The sequence below is a fragment of the Pectinophora gossypiella genome, chromosome 9 (assembly GCF_024362695.1).
Source record: "Pectinophora gossypiella chromosome 9, ilPecGoss1.1, whole genome shotgun sequence".
NCBI lineage: Eukaryota > Metazoa > Arthropoda > Insecta > Lepidoptera > Gelechiidae > Pectinophora > Pectinophora gossypiella.
Genome location: NC_065412.1, coordinates 13,072,844 through 13,085,620, shown reverse-complemented (window position 1 = coordinate 13,085,620; position 12,777 = coordinate 13,072,844). Strand labels below are relative to the sequence as shown.

The window sequence follows — 12,777 nt, the reverse complement described above, 5'->3', positions numbered from 1 at the left end:
AATATGTATATACTTTGGTACCAATTCACATTAACTTTTTTGACAAACTGAATTGTAAGTCTCACTAAATGTCAAATATGTTAGTGCGACAGAGTCCTAAAGTGAGTACATTATATTGCTCATGACTGTACTTCTGACTAACCCAATTGGGATATAGTCATGAGTTTATGTATATTCGGTTGATAACAACTACATCTGTGTGTTTTTAATTAATTCACTGAAGGTAATTTTGAGGTCATTGTCCTTGTAACGTTTAGGTGAATATATTGTGTAGGCGATGATGCCTCTCTTAGATAAAATATCTGCTAAAAAGTGCGTAGAATTTAGATAATCATTGATAATATAGTAGGTTGCTGAGAAAATGTTAACAGTGTAGATAACAATAAAATATTGCACTAATTAGCGACGGTTGGAGTATACAATACAGACACGGCACAATGCGAGATGAGATGACTCAGTGTCGTGGCAGACTGGATCCAATGACCTTGAAGGTACTACGTTATTAATGTAATCTGTTTATAGTTTAATGTTTACTGTGTTACACTACCGGCAATATGAACAGCTGATACCTGTACCTACTATTCTAGAACTAGCAACCGAAATTAAAACAGAAACGTTAAAACTGCCAACAGAGACAGTTTTCACTTTATATAGTTATAAATCCTATCCTGTGATTGGTTGAAATTGACAACTCCTGTAAATTCATTAAAATTTTAGCCAATCACAAGGTAGGATGAATATTAAACCCGCAGTGGAGCAGCGTGGTTGATGCTTCATAACCCCTCCGATTAATTGAGAAGTGGGACGTATACAGACTGTTGAATCTGTCAAGATTGAAACTTCTTCTATCGTGTGGGTTGTGTGGTGGATGACCAACCTCATCAACCCTGGTGTCAGGGTTATTATTGAGCCGCCAAAGGCCCCTGACGTGACTTAAGTAACTACGTAATTACATCAGTAAGTTGTAACCGGGACTAACGGCTTAACGTACCGAAGCACGGATCATCTTACTTCTGGACAATCAGGTGATCAGCCTGCAATGTCGTAACCAAACTAGGGATCACAAAGTAATTTGTCCCCACCGGGATTCGAACCCGGGACCTCCGGATCGTGAGCAGAACGCTCAACCACTGGGCCACGGAGATTGAAACTGAGTTACACGAACATGTTCTGACGATAATAAATAAATAATATGTATTTCTATTCCAATAAAGAATCCTTATAGTATATGTGTGAGTTTATGATTATATTCAAGGTCGTATCGTGAGAAAAAACACCTTTACATATAAATCTAGTGAACGAAAACTGATAAATTACAGAAAACAATAACAGGCGACTATCTTACGTAAGACTACAAATGGCTTCTTATCTACAAGCCTCGGTTAGACAATGAAAATTCTCGATTGTATGAGTTTTCAGCCGCGACAAGAACAAATGACACATTACGTCACAGACTAATTAGCGAGTCGCTGCTATTATAATTGTTTTATGTGCTATGTAGTCCATGGGAAATGTTAAAAATTGTTGTAATATTTTTTATCTACACGGATAGAACATGCAGAACATTTTACAGATTTTACTCACGTGTCTTCGTTTCTGTTTCTATCATCCTGGGTTAATCATCAAGTCTTGACTAGAGGTTTAATTAGTAATACATTTAGCACGAAAAAAAATATATAAACTAGTTTTTAACATGTACATTATTCAGTTTTAAGTTACTGAGTTTGTACAATGTTACCTCAAGAACTACTAGGGGGTTAAATAGGTCACATTGAAGCAATTCATCTATAAAACACACATTTGCGCATATAAAATTAAGTGCGCAATGCAAACAAATGTCAAATAGCAATATTGCTTTTTAGATGAATTGCTTCGATGTGGCCTTCTTAACCCTCTTGAACTGACTTTTAAAATTCTTTTACCTGTAGGAAGCTACATTATTTCTGAGTTGCGGGCGGTAAGCTAGTATAAATGTAAAGCCACGCCTTTACCCTATCGGGTTGGACAGTAAGACAGGATCAATAAGATAACACTGTGCAACATACATACCAAGAGTGACTACCAGTTGTTTTTTATTCTGCCTACGTCAAAAAGATTACGAGCGTATAGTTTATGCGGCACGTAAATTTCCCTTTCGGATGTTGGGCGATTGTCTGGCAATGTAACGGTGCAACCAATTTGGATCAACTGATGTGGAAAGTAACATTATTAAAAGGGGTTGGGTACTGAATGAATAAATGTAACAAAATAATTTGTAGGTACTGTGTTTTATAACATCTACATAGTGTCCGTGCTACGAAATAAGTCCCGCAGCCTTGGGGGCGCTGGCGTCGCAGTGTCTGGCAAATCTGCATATAATTATTGTGACTTTGTATGACTTGTCAATAAAAAAACCATCCATCCAAAAAAATCCATTCAAAAAAAATCCACGGGACTCCATCATCATCATCGGGGGTTCCATTAAAATCCGCGGGACTTGTATTGTGACCCATACACTGTACTTAGAGAAGCCAGATAGTAGGTATCTTTCTACGCCACACACGCTCAGCTATGTGCCATTCCCAAGAATGTTCCTAAAGTGGGAATGTCCCTTATGTAAAAACTCTATAGTAAGTACATTGGCTGTTTTTCAATCAAATTGTTATTTCTTATACTCTGATCTCTTAACAGCCTCTGTGGTCTAGTGTTTAGAGCGTTAGGCTCACGATCTGGAGGTCCGGGTTCGATTCCCGATGGGGACGTTATCGAAATCACTTTGTGAGACTGTCCTTTGTTTGGTAAGGAGTTTTCAGGCTTGAATCACCTGATTGTCCGAAAAAGTAAGATGATTCCGTGCTTCGGAGGGCACGTTAAGCAGTTGGTCCCGGCTATTAGCCGTAAAAGCACCTCCACCAACCCGCATTGAAGCAGCGTGGTGGAGTATGCTCCATACCCCCTCCGGTTGATTGAGGGGAGGCCTGTGCCCAGTAGTGGGACTTATATAGGCTGTTTATGTTATGTAATGTATACTCTGATCCTATCTGCCTAATGGTTAAGTAATACTCGTAACTCTTATTTTACATAACCTTTGCGCCTTTTTGTCTTAGCAGCTGTTCGAGGTAGTCTAGAAGTTTCCAGAACGCACTTTCACGTAACAGCTCTAAAGAAAACGTTTCTTCAAAATGTATGACCACTTTGTACCAGGTAAGAGCAAAACGCAAAAGAAAGCAGTATAATTTAGCAGCAACAATAGAATAGCCAACCAATTTCAACAAGACTCACGAATCATGTTGGAAACCGCGGTAGCATCTTAAAACGAACAGGTTATTATTCCACACATTAAAACATGGAAACATAAAACATACATGCATATATGCAAATGCATTGGTATACTGCAACAATCCGTTATAGTCCTGTTGAAAAAAACGCATGGCATAGATCGTAGTATCACAGTTTCGAATCCCGGCTCCGGCATTCGATTCCGACCGAACGTGGATTAAAAGTGAGAAAAATATCTGTCTATCTCAAGGACAGAAAACATTTATTTTGCAGTGAATGATCATTGAAACAACAATTCTATTCGTCATAAAGCAACGAACAGAGATTACACATGGGTACATAACATGGATTGAGTAAATGTGGGTGTTGAACACCTGCTGTAGAACGAGCCATTGAAAACACGAGTCAACTCTGATACGGGCATAATTACTTTATAAATAACTACTTACTCGTACAATCGATAGGTTACATACATCCTTTTGTATAGAACCTTTCTTTTACCATGCTAAACATGTACATTTTATGTAGGAGGTTATTATAAATATAACTTCTCGATTGACTTTAGATGGTTCTATCGTGTTGTTAGTCGATGATAGTGTGTGGGAAGGACTAGGTACAACGCAAATGGCAACGGTGAGCGATTACCAAGTGTTTCAATTCAACTCTTTAACAGAGTGTTAAATTGCTATTAGTACATAAACAAAGCTGTTGACATTAGGTTACAAAAACGATCTAAAGAAGAGCATGTAAATTAGGCCGCACTAAGTGGTTGTAAAGCTACACCCAAAAAGACGACAACGAAATTTCACAAACTGTTACACAAAATCAAGGAGACTTTATTGATTAAAATATTGACGCAAGTGATCATGCGCAAAATTGTACCCGAATTGAGCAACAATCGGTTTAACGCCAATTACGAAACAACTTTTTTACATGCACCTGCAATTAGCACGCTAACTGCTGCAGACATCGATACACGACAATACAATTATAACGAAGGTTTTAATCACGTTACAGAAATAGGTTTTCGACTCACGCAAGAGATCCACGTAACTCACGTTACACGTTATGCAGGAAGGAAAAAAAACGCGAACATTAGTCATCGAGTTGCCCCAATGCCAAGGTTGGCCCAGCGCATTTGGTACTCAAGAAACTGGTTTCCAAGATGTCGGTCACAGTTGATCCAACGGTCGGCAACCGGTACATTTGCTGCGACGGCTAACGCTTTTGCATTTAACAAAGCTGTTACTTTATTAACCAGCTTCTATTGAACGGGATAATGATAGACATTGAAGACCGTTGAACCGGCATTTCCAGGAATAATTTCTCAATGTAGATTTTTCAAAGGGAAATATACAAATTGGATTTTAAATGACGGGTAGTGTATTTCTGAAGAGGGCAAGCGATGATGATCATATAACGAGTTATGTAAATACAGCGGTTCCTGGCAGTGAAGGTCTTTTCTGATTGGAAATGCGATATCCAAACGTGTAGTTAAATATTCACTAAAGCATGAGGTATGTGCGCCTGTTTGTAACGCGGCGTTAAGTAAGATACTGATGCTCACGATACGAGATGAACAGAACTGATACCTGTTTGAAAACAAAACTGATCAACAACACGGAACGAATCATTTCCGTATTAACTTTTGTTATTCCTGCTGTACTGTCCAATTATATCCAAACAGAAAATCACTTTAGCACAGCGCCAGATAGCATTCTAGCATATATTAATACCTAACCGTGATAATTATGAAACCGGTAATAATATGGCAAAACCGAAGGCAACGTAACAATTTACTTAAGATATCTGAAGAAACATAAGATAATTTACCTTGCAAATTATAGCTTTAAAATTCACAATCGATTTCAAAAATGGTAATGCTTAACACGTTGACTCTTTAAAAGTACATTACTTTACAATCTCAAATTGAGAACATATATTTTATTTAAATTGAAACATGTAGAATAACAGCCAGCCAGCTATCCAGCTTAGGACTTCGTATCAACAGTGGCTGCAAGTTGTCTTTGATTACTTGTGGCTCTGCCCACCCCATTAGGGATTACGGGCGTGAGTTTATGTATGTTTATGAGTTTATGTAGAATAACAGCGTAGGATGATCTTGACCGCGAAGAATTTAGTTTTAATTGATGGCGCATCAGAAATAATTGGCATTCACAGATGTCAGGTCCAATAGGGTCAATCTGTATCAATATGGCAGGTTAACGAGTAAATCATCGGGGACGCACATGGCCATATCAATTGAGGCAGAGTCACGAGCTCCCCTATCCTGAAACGACAGACTGCACTACTGGGAAAATCCTTAACAACGCAATAGGCAAATATTATCTGCACAATTTTCGGAGAAAATGTGTAATAGTTACAGTAAATGGAGCCAGTGAGGAGCGAAGTATGACTACTTAATGAAGAAGCAATTTTTTATAGTCACGTTCTGGAAGGCTGCAATGTGACGTCTCCTCAATTTTATTGTTCGCCCGCTATTACCTTTTAGTTACCTTCCTTAGGTTATTGTTTACGACTAAATCTGTGCTACACGGGGCTGTTATCTGCTGCACCTACAACAATTTTTAGCCTTTGTCTTTTCGCTAGCTTGGCATAAATCTTTATGTGCCAGTCTTCTGACGTAACACCCTTTACTTACACGCAAATGTACTATTTCGTACGCTATACTGATTTTAATGGTAAAGCTTACGCTTTACCATCTCTCGTCGTTTTCGTATGACGCTGTTACCAGCGTCATACGAAAGTTGGTTCGCGATTAAGACTAATAATTTTACGGCTAGACCATCGGTTTTCACAGTAAATTCGAGATTATCTTAGAGAAAACGGCCAATGTGAAGCTTTCACTACAAGTAAACTTATGAAACAACTGGTTTAAGACAGTTTGCAACTTGCATGTTTCTCTAAATACCACTTATGACAAAACTAAGATATACTTTCGCGACATAACGCTGCAGTAGATGTAATCTGATACTGTACATAACTTTATTTAAAAAAGTGAAATCCTTGTCTGCAGATTGTCTGATATACCTACAAGTTTCGTTTACTGGACAAGTTTTGCCGCAGTCGTTTATAAAATATTTCTACGCAGCTAAACAGTGGTCGAGATTGCATTGGATATTAAACTGTACTTTTTGTCGCAGACTGCAGGCCGGCGAGTATCATTGCGGATCAGTCCCGTTACCAAGTAATCTCGGCCCGATTGAGCAACGGTACCGGAGCCTTCGGACAAGTGCGAAGTAAGCCTACCGTGACAACAGAAGCCTCGCAACGCCGATCGATATCGTATTACGTGGGAACGCAGCGGAAAAACAAAGCGATGTCTTAGTGCAAGAAGTAACTGGAATTTAGGATGTTACGTCACGAGAGGCCGAAACTGGAGCACAAACTCAATGATTCGACTTTCATTTAAGAAGACAACACACTTATAATGCAGCTGATGGACATCAATGGATAGACATACAAGCATACATATACTCACGCATATTTCGCGTCGGGGTAAGTAGAGATTATGGAATTCCATTTGCTTCGATCCTGACGCACTTCTCTTGCAATTATTTTGCTCTTATCAATGGATAAATTATTTATGGACTTAAGTACTTTGATTTATTAAAAACGCTACATACTAGTGTTGTGTAACATACATACGTCATGCAATGGATAAGATTAACGACGGGATTCCAGTGTGCGAATGAAGAAATACGACTTTTCGAAAATACTCAAATGATAGCAGTAATATCTTGAGCAAATAGCACGATGACGACTAAACAAAGGTGATGTGGTGATAGTAATCAGCGAGCTAGTGATTATACGTAACCAACGGAAGATAATGATATTAATGATTATTTTTGCAATGTAACTGAGAGGAAAAATATAGTAGACTACTATTCTACACGTCACATTCAGGTACAAAGAATACTTCGACACGCGTGCATACATACAGTCGTGTCTGTCTGTTTTTTTCTATGTCTATATGTTCCTTTTGTAAGTTCCAATGCTAGATGTAGAGCTCCAGTCTCCGTTCGTTCAACCGGAGGGGGTATGAAGAGAAGGTACTCGGGTTAGAGGAGGTGTTTGGGCTAGTGGCCAAGACCCAACGCTGCAAAGGCGTAACCAGTTATGTGCCATTCTCTAAGCGGGAACATTTCCAGCAGTAAAAAGGCGCAAAAGTTATATAAAAAGAGCTTTACCTAGCCTTTAGGCAGATAGGATAACAGTACAGTACACGAAAGAACATTTTGAAAAAAAAACAGCTGGTGTTTTTGCTATTAAAGAGTTTTTAAAACAGGAACATTCTTACTTGGGAACGTTACCGAGCACATCACTGGGCATAACATGCCTTCCGAAGGGAATTTTACTTTTTGGTCCAATCAATCAGGGGAAAACAAATAATAAATAATATTATAATAATTTTGATCCATGAATTGTAAAATTCAATACACAGACTTTCCCTTACATTACGATATCATTGTCGATAGTGAGTACGCCGATCTTGCCGATTCATTTGAAATGCCAAGTCAGACACTATCGTAATTATAATGGTAGAATCAAATTGAACACTTCCACTTTCATATCAAGTTAACAACATGTAAATATATAAAAGATTTATCATTATTTTTAATTTAAGTTATTGCAATGTATGTATTATGAAACGCTAAAGAAATTAATTTGTTTGAAAACAGGTCCTTCGGAATGAGTAAAGTAAAAATCTTGTCTTTGCAACCACATACTGCCTGTACATTCATTCCATTCGGCCTTTTTCAAAATAAAAGTCACGAACGGAGTTGCAAGATATTTTTTTTTATTAAATTTCACTATAAAACTAAACATCACTGCCAAGTGAAATATTTTTACCACCCATTTGTCTATTGGGAAGCAAATTCACAGTAGTTCAACTGGTAAGACTAGGATATATTGTATACGATCATCGTCATCATCTCCCTAGCATTATCCCGTTTCTCACAGGGTCCGCTTACCTAACCTGAAGATTTGACAGGTCCGGTTTTTTACAGAAGCGACTGCCTGTCTGACCTTCAAACCCGCGAAGGGAAAACGAGCCCAATACAGGTTAGGTCACATACCTCCGAAAATGGATTTCTCGGAAATGTGGGTTTCCTCACGATGTTTTCCTTCACCGCTGAGCACGTGAAATTCATTTATGATCCAAACATGACTTCGATAACAAATTCGACAATCATTGGTTTAGGCCTGTGCTGGTTGTGGAATATTGTACACGATATTGTACTATTATGTATTATGTGACGATACAAAAGACTTAATGCCGTAACAAAAGTGTAATGCGATTAAGAACATAACGCTGAATATACCTTTAGTAAGACGGTTCAGTAGTTTATTATTACGTCAAACGAATTCCCTTACACGCGTGTGACGTTGTAAATACGTTAGTCTAAACGTTCTTCCATATTTACGGCGAGTAGTTAGTGAGTTAGGAGTTGGTGTCACGCAAGAACTGTTTGTCTAATGCAAGAGACAAACTTTTATCTCAGAGTTTTACCTTTATAACAGAAACATACGTAAACAATTTGCAATTCCCGCGATTAAATTATTAAGCGAATAATACCCGCTGAAAAGTTCAACCTTAGTGCAGTCAACGTAATTTACAAATTATTATTTTTTGAACATAAACAAAAGACGATTCGAGGCAGCTATCGGAACTGACCCTTCTAACATGACTGCCCACCTGGCGCAGGCGCAGTGTGAGCGATATCAGTCGAGGGGTCGGATATCCGTGCTTCCTGTGTCTCCGACGCGTGACCATGCCTTCCGGTCCGTGGGGTGCTCTGACACGGCCGTGACGGCACGTCCGTATTGTTTGTGGTGACGTCATGACACTCGTCGATGGTGGCGCGAGGTAAATAGAAAACTGGACATCATCTATTTTTCCCAACTGTGGTGAAGCCAAAAGGGTTTAAAATGGCCACATCGATGCAATTCATCTAAGAAAGCAATATTGCAATTTGACATTTGCGCATATAAAATTATGTGCGCAATGCAAACAAATGTCAAATAGCAATATTGCTTTCTTGGATGAATTGCTTCGATGTAACCCCCCAGATGCTAGCAACTTAACTTAAATATAAACAGCCTATATACGCCCCATTGCTGGGCGCCTACCCTCGATCAACCGGTAGGGACACGGAGCACCACGCTGCTTCACTGCCGGTTGGTGGAGGCGTTTTTATGGGACCAACTGCTTTGTGTCTTCCGAATCACGGAACCATCTTACTTTTACGCAGAATCAGGTGATTCAAGTCTGCAATGTCCTTAACAAATAAGTGATTTCGACAATGTCTCCATCGGGAACCGAACCCGTACCTCCAGATCACTAGTAACTTACCTACCATTATTTATTTGCCACCTGCATTATTTATAGTCTGCAATAGAGACGTAATGGCGCTGTATCACGAATAAGTTTTGTCGAATGTAGCAAAATACAAATGACAAGGATAAAGGATAATTTTGCATTATGTAGAGGAGTGAGGCAAGCGGACTCATCATAGAATTATTTTTCCTAAAGTTTTGTATCGTCTCATATAATAAATAAAACCTAACCTTTACTATCTTTTAATGACCAGTTAGACGCCAAGTGTAAACCAGCCCAATATAGGTTAGGTCACATACCTCTGAAAATGCATTTCTCGAGAATGTGGGTTTCCTCACGATGTTTTCCTTCACCGCTGAGCACGTGAAAATTATTTATGATCCAAACATGAATTCGAAAACAAATTCGACAATCATTGGTTTACGGCTGTGCTGGACTCGAACCTGCGACCTCAAAGTGAGAGGCAAGCGTACTATCAACTGAGCTACGACGCGACGGCTGTGTGGCAAATTTCATCAAAATCGGTTTTGTAGTTATGGCGTGAAAGCATAACAGACAGAGTTATTTTCTCGTTTATGCAATATAGGCAACGTTACTCGAGCTTCTACGGCCACGAGTACTAATATGTATACACTTTGAAACCATGTCACATTAATTTTTTTGACAAATTAAACCGCAAGTCTCATTAAACGTCAAACATGATAGTGCGACAGGGTTCTAAAGTGGGTATATTGCTCATGATATTGCTCATGACTGTACATTAAAAACTAAACGGATGGCCCTTTTATAGTAATCATTTTCAATTTGTAACTTTATCTTTTTTATATGGTGAAGATAGGTTTGTGTAATTTTGAGATTCTTAATCATAACATAAACATAAACTGCCTATATACGTCCCACTGCTGGGCACAGGCCTCCCCTCAATCAACCGGAGGGGGTATGGAGCATACTCCACCACGCTGCTCCACTGCGGGTTGGTGGAGGTGTTTTTACGGCTAATAGCCGGGACCAACGGCTTAACGTGCCCTCCGAAGCACGGAATCATCTTACTTTTTCGGACAATCAGGTGTTCTTAATCATTTATTGATAAATAACCCTACTCATTTTGCGCATGCGATTCCCAGCAGCCCTTCTTACTATCAAGTCACGGAGGGACCTGCACTGTATTTCGGCGTCATAACAAGGTAAGGTAAGGTAGGTACCTTTTAAAGTTGGACGCAGTTATAATCTTAAATAAAACTCATGATACCGGGTTCTTTAGGCGTGAAAATCAGGGATATGAGACTCACCGTATTACAACCATATCCCTGACATGACACTTGGAACAGTGTTGAAATACCGGGAGTCTAATATCCCTGATTTTTAACACGGTAAGAACCCGCTATAATGTGTTTAAACAGTATATATGTCTGGTAAAGGCCAATAAGCTAGTAGAAACGTTCCGTTGGATCGATATGGCCCAGTGACGCAGGGCATGACGCAGATCCCTTGCTGGGGAGACTCCCCTCGATATTTGCTAAAGGTTGTCATGGCAAAATACCAAGCCAAGGAAATTATCAAATACGTATTACAGGTAGCAACTTTCGTATACTACAAATATACTATCACGACTGAACAGCAGTTTGTTATCTAATCATCAACTTTTGTACTCAATCGTACTCCACAATGACCACACCTTGATTACAATGAAACGAGACATTAAAAATAATACAAAATATTTATTGGAGCAACATATTACAATAGAAAATAATTTATCAACAATATCATCATATTTGGCGGCGGTTGCCGAACGAGATGCCGCTCTGCTGGCCCTTGTTGGTGCCGTACTGCAGCGAGATGACGTGCTGGCCGGCCTTCAGCTGCTCCTCAGAGAACTCCCGCACGTTCCTGTCCGACTCCTTGGGCCCTATCGACGGCTTCCCATAGTTACCCGCCTTCCTGCCCAGAGACTGCAGGCATATCACCACAGAATACAAATTTTGCCTCTCCCACAAATCGATAGTCTGGAAAGTCTCCTGCGCAGGTACTCCCAACTTCTTCGCGGCTTCCAGGAACGCATTGATATTTTCCATGCACTTGAAAGCCATGGTGGATTGGTTGATCTTTTTCACGGAGCCTTCCTGAATAGCGTTGACTAGCTTGCAGAGGAGGGTGCCGTCCTTGAGGACGCTGTAGAGGTTCTCGACGTCGCCGGAGGTGTTGTCGGGCTCGCCGGTGAGCAGCTTGATCCACTCGAGGGTCTCATGCGCGATGTCATCGTTGTACTTGCTGTTGATCCTCGCCTGCGCCTCCCGGTTGATCCCGGCTTTACCCGCACGATACTCCGCCATGATACCGACGACTCCACAGACACGTAGTCACTGAACTCCTCGTGATAAGCACAGTCCCCATATCAGCCTGACTATACCGATAGCGCTTATCATTGTTCGAATCCATTGAAGTTAATCGTCGCCGGTTTATTGGCGGTGAGAATGATAATTTGTAATTATTGTAGGTACGCTATAAAACTATAGTGCTCATTGGGAAATAATTTATCCATAGAATCGACCTTATCTTTTCTGTGAATTTATCAGAAGTCTGTCAATTCCTTCTGTTTGATTTTTCCTCCAATAAAATGTAGCCGTTTTTGTTTCGCTAAATTATTGCATTTAGTTTTTAGGTAATTGAGATTCCAGTAGTTCTGATTTTTGGTTTCTTTCTTTTAATGTACTGTAAGGTATATTATGCATTTATCTGAAAATCGATTTTCTTATCATAGATGTTGAATAATGTGGCAATAATGTATTGTTAAAAATAACAATAAAAAGATAAAACATGTATGTATTCGAAATTTCCGGAACGTGACTTCACCGGACAATCTTATCAGGTGGATGCTATATAATCAGTACATGTAAGATGTTATAAAAAATATACTGATTGTAAATAACACAATTTTAGTTAATAAAAATCATTAATATGTTACAATAATAAAATGAAATTATGAAAATAAACTTGGTAACAGACAGCTTAACAAAGTGATTTTTGTTACTATAATTTTTGGGTTGCACTACTGTTTCGTATTGACAAACAACTTTTATCGTCAGATAGTAACAAGAATAGTCTATCTTAAGCATGGCATAGAAGCAATGAGCGCGAAACGCGCGCCGTACAAGTAT

At 39.3% G+C, this 12,777-nt stretch overlaps 2 protein-coding genes across 3 annotated transcripts in view; both read right to left on the bottom strand.

The window, feature by feature from the left end:
• The window catches only part of LOC126369602 (myosin heavy chain 95F), a 54,629-nt gene that overhangs the window by 40,098 nt on the left and 1,754 nt on the right, over nt 1–12,777 (bottom strand). The gene's annotated exons all lie outside the window — the stretch shown is intronic.
• On the bottom strand, nt 11,321–12,009 carry LOC126369720 (myophilin-like). The gene has a single exon (XM_050014297.1). It carries the CDS (start codon nt 11,950–11,952, stop codon nt 11,389–11,391), a length of 564 nt encoding a protein of 187 aa, XP_049870254.1. The 5' UTR covers nt 11,953–12,009; the 3' UTR covers nt 11,321–11,388.